The sequence below is a fragment of the Trachurus japonicus genome, chromosome 14 (genome assembly GCF_045865225.1).
Source record: "Trachurus japonicus isolate A0001 chromosome 14, Traja_1.0".
NCBI classification, from domain to species: domain Eukaryota; kingdom Metazoa; phylum Chordata; class Actinopteri; order Carangiformes; family Carangidae; genus Trachurus; species Trachurus japonicus.
In genome coordinates, this window is record NC_140920.1 from 23546373 (window position 1) to 23563029 (window position 16657).

At 41.4% G+C, this 16657-nt stretch overlaps 1 protein-coding gene across 1 annotated transcript; it reads left to right on the forward strand.

Annotated features, from left to right (window-relative positions):
- The first annotated feature begins 5045 nt into the window (after nucleotides 1-5045).
- On the forward strand, nucleotides 5046-13189 carry LOC146974770 (beta-2 adrenergic receptor-like). The gene is made up of 4 exons (XM_085798412.1): nucleotides 5046-5263; nucleotides 8067-8229; nucleotides 8320-8611; nucleotides 10782-13189. Exons 2-4 carry the CDS (start codon nucleotides 8070-8072, stop codon nucleotides 11770-11772), a joined length of 1443 nt encoding a protein of 480 aa, XP_085654538.1. The 5' UTR covers nucleotides 5046-5263; nucleotides 8067-8069; the 3' UTR covers nucleotides 11773-13189.
- Nucleotides 13190-16657: the final 3468 nt, after the last annotated feature.

A 16657-nucleotide genomic window follows, 5' to 3' on the forward strand; every position in this document is an offset into this window, starting at 1 on the left:
GAAAGTAGAAAGAGTGTCACGAAAAGGAGATGAAATGAGAGAGCGAGGGATGGAAAGAGAGGAGGAGGAAGAGCGACAGTATAGTGATATGATGAGAGATAAAACAGAGGGAGCAGGGAAGGGAAGGTGCTGACTGGCTGAAAGAGTGTTTACCTCTGTGTTCCTGTGCCTGAGTCCTGATCTGTAAGAAGCAGATCTGTCAACGCCTTACACACACACACACACACACACACACACACACACACACACACACACACACACACACACACACACAGAGAGAAACCAGAAACCCATGAGATGTGGCCCATATAACGTTGTACGTACACTTGTAGGTCAGCTGAAAAAGTGATTAAGTGGTTCTGACCCTGAATTATTCTCGCCGCCTTGTCTGACCCCTCCAGTCATCACATCTGTCAAAACAGCTCTCAGCCGGGCAGAGGTGACGCTGGAGCTGTAAAGATACATAAACATGGTGTAAGAGGAGAGAGCCTGGAGGAAAAGAAAGAGATGAAAGGGGAAAGTGGAAAAATGATTGCATGATCGGAGTATTTCGAAGGATTTAAACTTTTGCACTCAAGTTCCCTTTTAGGTGTTGCAAAACACAGCTCGACTAATGAAAGCAATGACCCACTAAAGTGGTGGAGGAAGTCTTCTGATCTTTTACCAAAATAAAAGCACAATTATTATTGAAAGTGACAGTATTTATTGACAGTAATTATTATTGAAAGTGCTGCATTCGGGGCAGTGTTTAGCCCAGTTGGTAGGGCACCCGCCCCATGTGTTGAGACCAGGGCCGTTGCTAGGAATTCTGGGCCCCTGAAAGAATAAAGTGGGCCCCTGACTCATCCACTTTTTTTCTTAGACTACGTATGTATTATCATTTTTTATTTAGCCTACTTTGTTTTGATGCTAATGCAGCATTAGTATGAGTATTAGTCAGGGTCTTATGCAGAATAATTCATACAAAGATTAGACTACTGGGGTTTTTTGTGGGCCCTACTCTGCGGTGGGCCCCTAGAATTATCATCACCTTTCTCCCCTATCGACCTTTTTCCGAACGTCAAAAACGTAAGCTGGTTTTGCCGGTTTTGCTCTTCTGGTGGAATTTTATGTTTACATTTCCATGGTTTCGGTAGTCGCGGTAAATGCATGGATTTTTTTTTTTTTTTTTTTCAATGAAAATCTGTAAAACGCATGGATCATCACACCGGCTTTTAACAATGGATATCACACAAATGGACATCCGTGTTAAAAGCCAGCGTTAATAGATCCATGCGTTTACCGCAACTATGACAACGACTGAAAACCATGGAAACGTAAACGTACAATTCCACCAAACCGGCAAAACCGGCTTCCGGTTTTGACCATAGATGACGTTCAGAAAATTGTGGATACAACGGCCCTGGTTGAGACTATAGTCCTCATTGCAGGCGGCCCCGGTTTGAATCCCACGTCGAGCAGCCTTATCCTGCGTGTCACCCCCCACCCCCCCTCTCTGCCTCCCATTTTCCTGTCTCTCTCTCAACTCTCCTGTCCATTAAAAGCGAAAAAGCCCAAAAAAATATACTTAAAAAAAAAAGAAAGTCCTGCATTCAAAATGTAACCCCCATAAACAGTGTAACTCAGAAGCAGAAACTGGCTCCTACACAACAAACCCTTCAATGCTACAGTCAAAACTGATCAAAGGTTAATGACACCAATAACGTTTATCTTGGAGTGGCACTGATATCTGAAGGTCATTAGTCTACCCATACGTGACTACGACTTTATTTGGGTCAAGGTAGCAGGAAAGTTCTTTTCTGTGCGGTCCACAGCCATTGTCACATCTCTGCACAGGAAGGATGAGGTGTGAAAAAGGCCAGATGAGTTGTTGTAGGATGTAGCAGCATGGAACAGTACAGTATGGTCTCAGTGGTGCAGATGCACATTATCCACAGGATATGCAGAACAGCCCGGGCCTCTCTGAGAAAGAACAAAACACCTCACCAAAAGCCCAGCTGAGGTGGGTAATGTGTTTTTTCCTTGAGGACATTTGCTCACTTCAAATGGGATTAATTATTGTTGTGTTATCCTGCTGCGGATGCATGCACAGTGTGTGTGAAATGTTTTGGGGCTTAGGTGGTGACAAACGGGTGAGATGAAACGAATGTGGCTCTGCAGACGGTTTGTTCTGCCCGGCAACATGTCGAGCTGATGAAAACATCAGCATCAGGATAAGTCGTACAGTATAAACCAAACTCTGCTGTGATACTGCAGGTGAAAAATGCATCTTATCTTCTGCTGCTTATCAGTACTTTTCATCCCCAGGATGTTTGTGCACAGCACCGTGGCGGCAATATAGATTGGTCCCGCTGCTTGGATAAACCGCTCAATACAGGGGCAGGCAGTCTCTTATTTCTCAAGGCATATTTTTTTTATTTTTTGTTTTACAGCTTTTCACTTTTGAGGTGTTTATATTAGTGTGTATTATGGATTGAATGGAAAACAGAAGAGAAAAAGGGTGAAAATATACAAAAAAAGAGAGATCTAAAAGAACTAAAGTTTGTGTTGTACCCAAATCTTCCTCTCCTTTTTCTTCTCAGTCATCTTAAAGTAAATAATCAAGCACTTTAATGGAAAACATATCGTGTTATATGATCCATTCACATGAACCTCGTGAGGTTGTGTTTGAAGTGTTGTGACGAGTGAGTTCACTGTGGAAAAACTCATCAACATCCAAAAAATATTGTTGCTTTGTTCTCATATCAAAACCAGTTACATTTGTGTTTCTGAGATGACAAAAAAGTGATCGGACACTGTACAATTGGCTTGTCCTCAAGAAAACACATTTACACACCGCTAATTTGTTTTCTATTATTGTTTTGACAGGAACATAATTGCTGGATAATGCTATGATTCAATACTCATATCTCACCAAGCCCAGAGTCTTTCCCTAAACTTAACTTAGGTCTGTGAGCGCCAAAAAAATACAACCAGAGCCCTACCACCATAACACCACTGAACACATTGTCACTCAGTGATTTATGTTCAGTATGATGATTTTGCAACTGGAAGATCATTTAAAAAAAGCATTTTATTTCTTTAAAGCATGCACTCTCCAGGTCTCTGGAGTCAAATCTGCATCACTTTCCTCCACCCTGACCACCTTTCCTTCCTGCAGCACTGGTGCAGTGCACCGCTCTGGTGCGGTGCTTTATGCGTCAAACTTTATTTGTAGGAAATATTACAGTAAGTCATGCCAGAGTTCACTCATTTACATTTTACTAAAATAGACTTTGAAAAACTCATTCACTGGAGAACAAGGGAGTGATGAAGACATGCTGACATATTGAAAAAACTGCCAAGAAAGAAGGATAGAAACAAATAGAAGAAATAAATGAAGCAGACTGTAGAACCAGGGAGCAGAGCTATAATATGAAGGGATGAATACATCAGAAAGTGTAGTAGGGAAGGGAGAGAAAGAGAGAGAGAGAGAGAGAGAGAGAGAGAGAGAGAGAGAGAGAGGAAGGGATAGGACAGGGAGAGGAAGAGGTGTGGAGAGGAATGTGCTGGGTCTAGACAGACATGAGAATATGGCCATGCTGACCTGCCTGTTGCTCACTTCCCATAGAAAAACATGTACAGATGTAATGGAGACAAACAGTGGGAGAGAGTACAGTACAGTATGTATAGTAAAGAGCGGTCAGATTTAAATGCACTTATCAAATTTTGCTGTGACAGTTCCTAACCTGAATAATGACTTCCTGATCAGCTGGGTGGTCAACATGTAATTGAGTCAGGCACTGGAGATGAATCATGGTGTTTAAATGAACACTAATCAGTCCTTTTGGCCATGTGGATGTTGCTCTGGGCTCTTGGACAATACTGCCTCTGAGGAGAATATGAGCAGATGAAAGCGATGGTTAAAAGAGGAGGAGAGATGCAAAATGAAAGTGAAAGAAAGAGAAAAGAGCTCTCATTGCAGTTTAGGTGTTAGTGTTTTTGACAGGGTTAAAAAAAAAACGATTTTCCTAAAAACATTACAAAATATGACACATCTATGTTCCGTGTTAGTAGAAGAGCCTAATTCATAAAGTGGTTCCTTTTTATGATTTTACATCACCCTCAAGCAAACACATCTCACATTATTAACACAAATGAGAATTGATCAGGTATGGCATCAATGAGTACAGTTTGTTTTGGGTGTTGGTTTGGTTTCTCCTGATTGAGGTCAACTTCTATGTGGTGTGTGTGGGAGGAGTGTTTGTTGTGCACATGCAGGTCTTTATGTAGGCTACATCAGGGATACAGAACATGGTACACCGTGTGGTACGTGGGGCTGTGGTGTGTGGGAATGGTTACGACATCTCACAGTGCAATGATTGGAGGGTGTACAGTGCAGATTTAATCACATTTGCAATCATAGTTTAAAAGAACTGAGCCACCCTGGATTCTGGGGAATTTGATTCATCTGACAACATATACAGTAATCGGTGGAACTCAGTTTAAAGTAATTCAAATGAAGCTATTGTGGTTGATAAGTACTTGTCTGAGCCTGTTCTCATATTCCTGTAACAGTAAAATAATACAAACAAGAGGCAGAACCAATGTGTCTGACAGTCTGGCCTTTTGCCCTCAAGTTCCTCTAACCAACATTCAACACCATTTTGCTGCAGTACATTGTGTTCTTATTGTGGTTTCCATGCCGTCTTGTTGAGCTACCACAACTTCACCTGCATGTCTCTCGGAAATATAACAAAAGAGTTTCTGAACCGCTACAGCACAGCGACCCAGCAGCAAAAAAAAAACAACTGAAGTGCATTGTTTATTTGACAGCTCAAAAGAGTAAATGTACAGAAGGGTGCAGCTGAAAAAGCATTCCCTGAGTTGGTCATAGTTTTTTTTTTAAAACTCAGGTTTGCTATGAGACACTGAGTGCTTTCTGTCAGTGCACTGCAGGCATGAGATATACACTAAAAGCCGGTCCTGGCGCTCTGATTGGCTACTGTCCTGCTGTGATGTCATCAGGACGTGCTTATAAAAAGGGTGACGGACTCAGCTGCTTCAAAAGGGCAAGTGTGGCTGAGAGCTGGAAGAGTGTGTTGATACATGAGCGTGCACAGGAAAGAGAGGGTGACAGGCTGTGTGTGACACTCAGCACTGTAAGAGGAAGAGGGTCTGCAAGCTGCTGACAAACACATTAAGATGATACTTTGTGTTGTGGATTTAAAGGCCTCTGGATTATCAAGTCACTGGATTGTAGAGCAAAAGACGGAGCCTGGAGGTAAGACAACTAATTACAGCTCTACGAACTACGCTACATACAGTACAAACTGTGTCTGAATCATATGGTGATTCAAACAGCCAGTATTGACACATTAAAGTAATTTAGTTTTAAATTACACATTAATGGATCAAGTCAGTCCCATTGAAGTTCCTCCAAATCCTTCTATAGTATTTTTCCACTGTAAACTCAGATGTTAATATGTTTTAACAGTGCAGCCTATTTATTATGGCAGTCTAACATCAGTATTGAAAGAAGGTATAACTGAGGTCTGATCTTTTCTGATATAATGAGGTGATTCTGCACATGTGCTACAGGTGATACAAATCTGAAATGTATAATATTTAACAAGCATGATTCCCATTGTCTTTTATCTGTTCGGACAGTATGAGAAGTGGGATGTGGCCAAAAACAATGAGCAGAAATGTTTCAGCGTTTGTCTCTCACATTCAACAAATCCAAACTAACCTTCATTTTTAACATATATGGTTTATTTTATCAGCACAGCAAGATGTTTTATGATGTGTACAAAGAAATGTTTCTTCCCCCACAGTTTGGTCTAACGTTATCAGTTTATTCTGCTAAGTGCTGCAAAATCTATCCGTTATTGTGTGTTATTGTATTGTGCACACGCGTGCGTTTGTGTAAAGACCATTGTAGACATTTCTGTGCTTTGTTTAAGTGTTCAGTATAAATGCCACCGCCAGGCAATTTATGTCTCTTTAAATATGTGTTTAATTCTTGGCCTCAGACAGATGATCAAGTTTCTTTGTGTATATGTGACTGTTTAAACAGCTAAGGAAGGAGAAGAGCTTGACTAAATAATGTGTTGGTGGAGGCAGCCACCCGGATTATTGATCTGATCTGTGGGGGCAGTGGGTTGTCGTTAAGCACTATCAGTTTAAAGGGCAGCAGGGTCGGCCTCAGGCTTCATGAGGAAAGCAACAAGTGCATGGAGCGTTTTAACAAACCTGAACAAGCATGAAATATTTCTTTTAGCTACATACAGCCTATTACAATTGAAGCAGCCCTCCCAGCATCACTGATGAAAAACTCATTCTTGCTTTTCAGTAGATCCTTGAGACATTGGCACCTCCATAAATGTGTTGACACTTTAGAAATTACGAAAAACACTGATGATTGACATGGGCTGGCGTTCAGCGGTGATGTAATGACACTATAAAAGCTCCACTTGTGAGATGATTGTCATAAGAAAACAACCCCATCACGATCCACCCCGCGGCATTTTGACATGAAATTCCAAAATCCAACACTCTGCTCATTGACCACAGCACAACTGAGTAAACACCTGTGAATCTATCTATGAGCCTATTCACAGTTATGTGTTGTGATATATGTCGGCACATACATGATTAAAGTGTGCATGAGAACAGAAGATCCATTTCACCAAACAACCTCCAGAGGTGCATAGTAACACATAACTCATACAGGGTGCTCCCTTTCAACTGCATGTATGAGAACAACGTAAAAAGAAATAAAACTGCCGCATGAAGCAAAGAGATAAAATCCATCTCAACAGTAAAACTGTAGGACTAGGTATGATCCTAATCCACCAGATACTACAACACAACGACGCCCAGTCGGCTGTCACTTAAGACCACTGCAATAGAAATGCCTTTTACACTCAGATTCAGAAGTTTTTAAATCTGATTATCATTGATTGAATAATTAAGTAATTAAATGCATTATAGTCTGTCTAAAACCTGCTCACCGCAGAGCCGGCCTATGCAAACTCATACACAACATTCAGTGCATGTCTTCTACTCACTTCATCAGTATATTCAGGCTGCTCTTTTGCAGACATTATATTGCATTATGCTGCTGTCGTATATAGTATTGTATAATCTCAACTTCCTCTGTGAAAGTGCACATATGTTCCTATACCTGACTATAAGATAGTAGCAGAGACTTTGACCTGCTGACCTCCTTCTGAAAGGCAACAAAATGCTGTGATGTGTTTAGAGGGAAAGGATTATCCAAATGTATGATTAGATTGAATGAAACACATTGCAATGCTTCATTTGCATGTTTGTAGCACTGGTCACACGCACGCACACACATATGTATATGTATGTATACACAGGCACAACCACAGAGAAGTGGTACTAGTTGTTCTCAACCACCCTTCCTCACCACAAGGTGTGACTAATGCTAATGCTACTTTCCGTGTGAAGTGCATCCAATAGATAAGTGCAATAACTTATTAAAAGTCAACCAGTACGAGACCTAAATGATGTCATCTCACCATTAAGCGAACCTAGCACCTCAGTCTGTCCCATCACAGTATGTATAAATTCTCCTCTGCACTGCCTTCACGGCAAGCAAGCAAAATATATTTGTATAACACCTTTCCAGACAGTAGGTCAATCAAAACAATAAAAAAAAGAAAAAAAAGAATTTGAATTAATCACAGAAGTAAAACACCAGGTAGAATAAAGAAGAGCAAAAATGAATGTAGGGCACTGTGTAAAGAGCTTTAAATACCTCATATCACTTAAAAGCCTGTCTAAACAGTTGGGTTTTCAGTTACTTTGTTTGCCTATACCAACTGCAAAAACCCACAAACAGTGTAAATAAGGAAATCCATAACACACAAGTACAAGCACAAGTACAAACACAAGCCACCCATGTCTTACAGAAAATCTTCTTCTTCTTCAGACGACTGCACTGCAAATCCAAAAGTGCAATTTCACTGACTTGAAACACATCTGTAACAGGTGTTTATTTTTTCTTGATCAATTATAAATGACGCCATCTTGTTCTCTGTGTGTTATGATTATAGATCATGGAAACTATGAGTACTGTGTCACCACCAGCTAACGAGTCGCTGCAGAGCACCACCGCAGTGGCCTTTAACTCATCAGCGAACTCTTTGGAGTACAATGATGCACAGCTTGTGATGTTGGGTGTTGCCATGGCCATTCTGGTTGTGGCCATAGTTTTTGGTGAGTTCCAAAACATTTAGTCACTTCAATACTATTTTTATGGCTGATTTTAGTTACATTACTCTTTACATTATGTTTGCATTTGTTAAGGTAACGTCCTGGTGATTACGGCCATCCTGCGGTTCCAAAGGCTGCAGACGGTCACCAACCTCTTCATCGCCTCTCTGGCTGTTGCTGACCTCATCATGGGCATGGTCGTGGTGCCTTTCGGCTCCAGCCACATCCTGCTGGCGCGCTGGCAGTTCGGAAACTTTATGTGTGAGTTCTGGACAGCCACTGACGTGCTGTGTGTGACAGCCAGCATCGAAACACTGTGTGTGATCGCTATGGACCGCTACCTCGCCATCACCTCGCCGCTCCGATACCCGATGCTGCTCACCAGGTATGACCCAGGTGTGGTTGTTTCTGTCTGGCTGTGTGGGATCAGACTTGTCACAGGAGAGGAAATCAAATTCCGTTCCATTTTCCAGTGATTGGTAAATGAATGTTACACTCAACAGGTAAAACTACATGATGTGGAAAAAAACTGCTGCTCCATTCTCCAGATTCATGTTCAGTATATCCAGACACGCGCCAGTGATGTCACAACAGGTGTTTTCTATCATGTCAAAGGCAAACGCTGTTGAAACATCACAGTATGACCAGACATGCATCACGCTGGAAAATATGAACCCACAAGGATTTACAATAGCAGCATTCTGCTCTGTCAGTGTGGTAAATCCTTCCTCCAGCTGGAGCTCCTCAGCCTCTCGCTCGGCATCTCAGTAGAGCCAGACCAGTTTTGGTTCCATGGTTGGGCTGGAAAAGAAAGTCAGGGTTATCAGCCAGGAACGATGCACATGCAACACTTTTATAACATTATAGATGTTTGGATCGTCCATCCTGACCAGGATTCGAGCTGGTAATCCATGTGACAATCCAACTCTGTTCTGGACTCTTTAGGCCTTTTTTTTTTTAGAAGGAAATAGAAGGAAATTCAGGAGGGTTGCCCTGAACACTTTACTGTACTGCACAGGACTCATCTGCACTACACAGTAACATGTGCTGCCAGACTGGAGAGCAAAACAAAGAGATAAACTTGGATTACAACACTACCCCAAGACACCATTACTCCCCTATCTTAGTTATTTGATACATTATTGTTTGAAATCTTGTTTGCAGAACTGTTGAAATTGCAATTGTAAAGTGCTTAATTGTTCCTAATTGAAAAGTAAGCCCATGGGTCACTTGTTCAGCAGTTTGCATTAGTTTTGGTGAGGTAAGGGTGGTTCAATGTGTCAGATAACGTGTATGCAGGAGAGTGAAGTTTGATTCTCATAGAAACATGTTTGAGCCGAGTCTACTTTTAGTGCTCACAACCAAGTAGTTTCAGTGACTAAAATGAATGACCTTTTTTTTAGTAACCATGGTGACAGTGGGTATGTTGTACAACCGATGCTTTTTTTTTTTAATGGTTTATGGTTTTTATAGTTGAGGAAAATCTCATATGGCCTCATATGGGCCAAGAGTTAAAAAAAAATTTTAAAAAAAGACTGATGTGGTTGTAAAATAAACAAGCAATTTGGTTGTTGAGAACTTGTTGTACTTTAATCTACAGAATCATCTTCTGAATCAAGGTCAAGGTAATATCTATCATCCCTGACAGGAAATGTATTGTGAAGCCAGCAGTAAATAAACGGTAGCAGGTGTAAATTATTTTTTTAATATCTTGTTTCTGCATGTTGACATGATATACTGTATGTATGATGATACAGGAGCAGCTTGTACTTAAAGGGATAGTTCAACATTTTGGTAAATTGGCCCATTGCCATAATCCCTATAGTCTTAGCAGTAGGTTCATTACCTTTATTTGTCAGTGCAAGCTATTTTTAGAATGGCGGAGCAGAGCCATGAGCTGCTTAGAGCTACGCTACAGAGGCTAATGGAATTTCTTGGTTTTCCTCGTCAAACTCATCAAATACACAATCCAACAACTCCAAAATGCTCTTTTGCGCTATGAAATAATAATGGAACGTTACGAGAGAGAGTTGTTTTCAAGGCAAATGCAGAGACTGCTTGCCGAAAAACTTCCTGTGACTGGAACATGCATCAGCGGTTTTGCATGAATTTACCACAAAAACAGCTCCGTCTTGTAACGTTCCATTATCATCTCATAGTGTGGTGAATGTGCAGTTTACAACTTGTCCACGAGAGCGTTTTGGAGTTGTTGGATTGTGTATTTGATGAGTTTGATGAGGGAGACCAAGAAATCCCATTAGCCTCCGCTCGGCTCCACCATTCTAAAAATAGCTTGCACCGACAATTAAAGGTAACAAACCTACTCCTAAAACTATAGGGATTATGGCAATGGGCCAATTTGCCAAAATGTTGAACTATCCCTTTAACCTTTTTTATGGCTCTGTTTTTATAAAGCACAGAGGATTCCTCAAGATTTTTCACAGTCTCAACACTTTCCAACCTGTTCATGAGCACCTCACACAATACACTTCAAAAAACTTGAACAATCCCCATCCAGTTTACAGCAGCACTTTAACATTGTCTCCTTCCCACAGGGGCCGAGCCTTGGCCGTGATCCTCGGGGTGTGGGCAGTGGCCTCCCTCATCTCCTTCATGCCCATCCACCTGAAGCTGTGGGTGTCAAAAGAGAAGGAGGCTCTGCGTTGCTTGGAAGACATGTACTGCTGCGACTTCAACACCAACGTGGCGTACGCTGTGTCCTCGTCTATCGTCTCATTCTACCTACCGCTGGTGGTAATGATCTTCTTGTACAGCCGGGTTTTCCAGGAGGCGCAGAAACAGCTGGAGAAGATCAGGGGGAGGGAGCGGCATTTCTATAACTTGCATTACACTGCACCTCTGGCCTATCCCAGTGATAGCCCTGTGAAGAATAAACTCAGGGCAGGAACTGAGGTGGGAGAACAAGCAGGAGAGGACAGACTAAACATGCAGAAAACGGGAATAAGGACAGAAAAAGGTGAAGGGAGACATTCTGCGACAAGGCGTATGAAGTTTTGTCTTAAGGAGCACAAGGCTGTAAAAACTCTGGGGATAATCATGGGAACATTCACGCTGTGTTGGCTGCCCTTCTTCATCCTCAACATCCTCATGACCTTCCTCCCCATCGATAACAAGCTGCTCTTCAGGCTCCTCAACTGGCTGGGATACTCCAACTCAGCCTTCAACCCGCTCATCTACTGCCGCAGCCCCGACTTCAGACACGCCTTTCAGGAAATCCTCTGCTTGAGGGGCAGGGGAGGGAGGAGATCATTGGGATGGTGCAGAGACAGAGGTTGTTACTCCAAGTCCACAGGTAGGACTACCATGGACACAGACATGACTGATGTCAGGGAGATGGACGAGCAACAGAGGTCCGGATGGGAGGGCAGTCTGGAGAGCTCCAGTCGAGACAGCCCGCTCACCCTGGCTCCTCAGGCGCCCTGCTGTGAGCAGGTTTTAGAGGTCGCTCCGGGCTCTCTGACAAACTGGCAGGCCAACAACTCTGCCAATGGGAGCTGTAAGGAAAATACGGCTTCTATGGCTTGACCAAATAGCATGTTAGAACTCACTCTGTGCAGTAAACACCAGTTTGACAAAGCTTATAATGTTTGTGTTTCTGTTGTTTGGTCATTTGGAAGCTTTAGCTCAGCGTGGTCAGCAAATACCCCATTTTAGTGTTACTATAGGCCACCAGAGACACAGGAAAACCATTAGAAAGAACCTGAATTACAGTCAAATTACACAAAAGTGTGCAAAGTGTACTGCCTTAAAGATACTCCACATGACAAACTGCATCTTCAGACATTCTGAGCTTCATCAAAGTGGTACAACAGGTTTATTATTGGAGGATGTTTGTGTTACTGTGTCATTATGTACTGTATATGACTTCCTACTGAAAAATAGGACAAATAAGAGTAAGGGTAAATGTGCTGTCATGGGTGTCACAGTAGATAAGGCCCAATTCTATTTCTCATTCATACCCCTTCACCTAACTCTATCAACAAGGATTTTAAAAGTTATGTTACATTCAATCTTGTGATCGCATATTAAGACTCTTTCAAAATCAAAAATCGCCGGTGTGCTGTTTGTTACATTTGCACAACAGTCCCGCATTTTTAAAAAACATTTTTTCAGGTTTGACATATGTTTTAAATTTAACTGAAGTCCATCAGCAGTGAATTAGTTGGACATCTTTACCACATGTCTCATATCAGTGTATCAGTGCATTGTGATGCAGATGATGAAGTATTATGGTATAGTAGGGGAATATTTCCACATCTCTCCCTTGTCGCTAAATTAGGTTAGGGTTGATTGGGCTCTGTCTTTGTGGTGTGTTCCTGAAAAATCCTTGGTTTGATGGATTACGTCCCCCTCCCCCTCAGTCCTGCCCCTTCACCTTAAAGAGAATCGGGATACTTCTACCCTTGATGTGAACACACAAAACACTGGGGTCGCACTAAGGGGAAGGGCTGCGGGGTAGAAATGGGACTGGGTCTAAGTGAACAGGCTTTAATGGCGGCTTGACAACAAGATACCGGAAATACAGGAATAGAAATACCTTGTGCATTTATAGTGGGAACATGGTGTTTTGACCCTGATTGGTCAGTGTGGATGTCTGAGGTTCATATGGAAACATCAAAGTGGCATCAAAATGTTAAGATATTGGATGGAAAACTCAGCTAATTGTAGCTCGGATTTAAAAAAGAAATCTCTCAAGTTAAATTATTAAAATCTTCCATTGTCCGGAGTGAGGACCTGATGGTAAAAACAAAAGAAAAAGAAAAAAGGTGAATTTAAATAAACATTTAGATGCAATCCTGCTCTGGTTATCTGTTAATGAAGACTGCCTGTGGCCGTGCTGCCACACAAGGCAGGAAGCACAAGCAGGAATTCAGCACCACTTTTATAGTGCTTTCAGTGTCTGCCAAGAACATGAGTGCAAGTTGCACATCCAAACAAAGCCTCCACAAAGTCGAGATAAAAATAAAATAAAATAGAATAAAAAGACAGAAAGAAAGAAAGAAAGAAAGAAAGAAAGAAAGAAAGAAAGAAAGAAAGAAAGAAAGAAAGAAAGAAAGAAAGAAAGAAAGAAAGAAAGAAAGAAAAAACCCTAAAAACATTTAGTCTGCCCTGTGGGTAAAAAGTCTTATTTGAAAGTGAGGGTTACATGTGAGGATCATTTATCCTCAGACTATTTGATTACTGTCTGTCTGTTCTTCATTCCTCTCTGAAAAACCTCATTGCTGCTGCAGAATCTGCTGGTGTAATGTTTGTGTATCAGATAAACACCTGAGACCCAAACTTGTGACTGTCATACCTGCACTCTCTCTCTCTCTCTCTCTCTCTCTGTCTGTCTGTTCCTTTCATCACATATTTGCTGCATAACTCTAACTCTCCCAGCCCCCACCCCCTATCCCTCTCCTTCTCTCTCTCTCACTCTTTCTATGTCTCTCCAAACATTTCTATCTAACTCTTCACTGTTATCCTGCCGGCTTCACTTCTTTTATAGTAAGAGCCTTGTAATCTGTCAGACGGAGCTGGGGAGATCATTTCCATGCATTGGGATCTGAGCCCGTAACATTGTCTGTAGCACTCTAAAACCATAGCAATCCGATGACACATACTATATTTTAAGGGCTTTCCTTTTACGTTACTCAGAAACCTCTTTGAGGGAAAAATATTTGGATATATCATTATAATCCAAATTTAGCCTGACACAGTGTAAAGACCATGCCTTTGCCAGATCACAATGAACTTCAAAGCAAATTACAACTTTGGAAATAACCTCCCCATCCCTGCCTCTACATGTACAAGTAACTATTTAATTTTGTTGTGTACTGTAAAAGTGATGTGCACGTCGTATCTGGTTGTGTATTGTTGTGTGTACCTGTAACTGTTGATTGTAAAACTTGAAACATGCTGCTGAATATTTGCAAATTCACTGAAACATGAACAAGATTCAGATGAACTGCTCCATAAGATTGTAGTTTCCTTTGCTGAACTCCAGCTGGATTTTCAAATTCAACATCATTTGAAATAGAAAAGAAGATTTACTGAGTTTAAAATGCCTCCTGGCCATTGTCTGGATTTACAGGCAAAGATTACACTGCCTCGTGTAATAAATCAAATGTATCTGGTCCAAAAAACAACAGGAGAAGAGTTGAACTAAGAGCTGTTTTACTGTGTTTTGTGTTTCACAACTGTCAACGTCAGATTACACACGTCGAGCAGCACTGAAACACAAGTCTACATTTAAGGTATTTGTGTGTCTTACGTGTATCTTGGGAAACTTGGCCAAATCTGCAACATGCAACAGAAGTGCAACAGAAACATTTCTATTTTCTACCTCTGTTAGTGTCATATGAATGTCATCTCATCGCTGTAAATATTTATTCTTATGCTGTTGTACATGTAAATGGATAAAGATTGAAACTGTATTGTTTGCTATGTCTTTGTGTGTGTGGCATTGTGGGAGACAGGTCGTCAGACAGAGAGAGGAACATAACAGCAGAGAAATGAGGTGAAAATTATCTAAACATCTAATAAGACTGTTCACGGCTTGTTTTCTAACAAATGACCAGAAGCTATTTGGCCAAACAAGCATCACTTAGTCGTCTAGACGAGTCGACCAAACATGTGCAGCATGCCAACATCTTCCTGATTTGTAGTGGTTGTTCCAAGTAGCTTGTGAAAAAGAACAGGGCAGACACGGCTCTTAGACTGACTACTGCTCTAATCCCTCCTTTTAACAGGACCAGCTACTGCATAACAAAGTTTTCATCTTAGCACTGGCGCTCGCTGACGATCAATAATGGAAACAGCGCTGTCAGGTAGCTAGAGGGGCTGAAGAAAAATCATTCTGACAGCAGTAAGGAGCTGCAGAGTCCAGCATTAATCAATCTAATTAAAACACTCCCATAAAGTCTCATTGGTTTATAATAGAGAAAAAAAAAGAAAGAAAATCACAGAAAACTGGAAACTTTGAAAAAACTTCAAAAGGCTCTTTGTGGACAAATAAAATGAGGTTGGGAAATGTGATTCTGGTCGCGTCACACCTTCAACCTTTTCAGCCAAACCCAGTGGACAGACGCCTTTTGTGCTTTTCCAGTCATCCACGCTACTCTAAGACTCAGCTCGTCTGTTTGCATTCAAGCAACAGTGTGTGCCCGTGTGTGTGTGTGTGTGTGCCCATGTGTGTGTGTGAGAGGCATGATGTACAGTGACAGGTGCAGGGGGTCACAGCAGCTACAGTATCAGCTGCTGCAGAGGAAATACAATCAGCTATACTGCCTCAAAACACACACACAGACACACACACAGAGAATGATACATAGATGTGAAAACCGTGTGTGGCCTATTTCCATGGAACGCCTTTCCACTTTAGGTATGTTAATGTACTTGACATGCATGCCCTCACGTTGTGTGTCCTGTATTCTGACTGTTTGTATCAGTGTCCTGGGTATTGTGTTCATGTTTATGTGTGTATGTTTTTATTATTAATAAAAATGTACAATACAAATGTCCTTGAAACATTTGGATCTGGGTTTGTTTACTTTTTTGACTTCTTTTTCACCCGGACCCACACTGACTGGTCGCTTTATAAATTGCTAGCACTATATTCTCCTTTTCAGATGTGAAATTAGCAGTGGACAAAGAGTTTTGATGCTCAGTTTGAACTCCAACAGATCATCTTGGCCATGTCCACATGCCTAATTACATTGAGTTGCTGTCATGTGATTGGCTTATTAACGTTGACGAGCTGAACGGTGTACCGAGTAAGGAGCCGGTGAGTGTGCATCCGCAGCCAAACGAGAACATCACAATCACTAAATTATTCTTAACATTTGTGTCAATAGTGTTAAGAAAAGCAAAAAGCTCACATTACATGTCTCTGACATTTGTTTTGGAAAGAGTCATGTGAAAATAATTTCCCCTTAGTGGTTGATTACATAAAATAGTTTGTTCCTAATACTGAGTGTTTAATTTGAGGGATTATTTCCCATCATACCGCAAAGAAACCTTTTAATCGAATCTAATCAAAAATGTTCTAATGTTTTATTTACTTTAGATGGATACAGCTGATTAAAACACATACACATTAATAGAATTTCCACAGTTTACTCACACACACAAATTCCCTTTGTGTGCGTCTTTTCCCACGTGTCCGCTCTCACTTCCCCATCAAACATTAGTCTGGACCGGTCTGTGCTTTATCTTGTTATGAGGTGTTAACTGGCATTACAGAGCTGACAACAGGCAATCACAAATATCCTGCGTGATCACTCACCCACAAGAACACACAACATTTACAATACGCAATTATAGACCCACGCATGCATACACGCTCACGCACACAAGCACACTCCTGTTGACAGGCAGATGCAGTTTAATCCCTGTGAATCAAAACAGAGAGCCTCTGGGCTGTGCCTCA

Coding starts and splice junctions, on each gene's coding strand:
- LOC146974770 (XM_085798412.1), top strand. CDS start 8,070: ATGGAAACTATGAGTACTGTGTCACCACCAGCTAACGAGTCGCTGCAG. Junction 8,230..8,319: donor GGTTGTGGCCATAGTTTTTG/GTGAGTTCCAAA, acceptor GCATTTGTTAAG/GTAACGTCCTGGTGATTACG. Junction 8,612..10,781: donor TACCCGATGCTGCTCACCAG/GTATGACCCAGG, acceptor TCCTTCCCACAG/GGGCCGAGCCTTGGCCGTGA.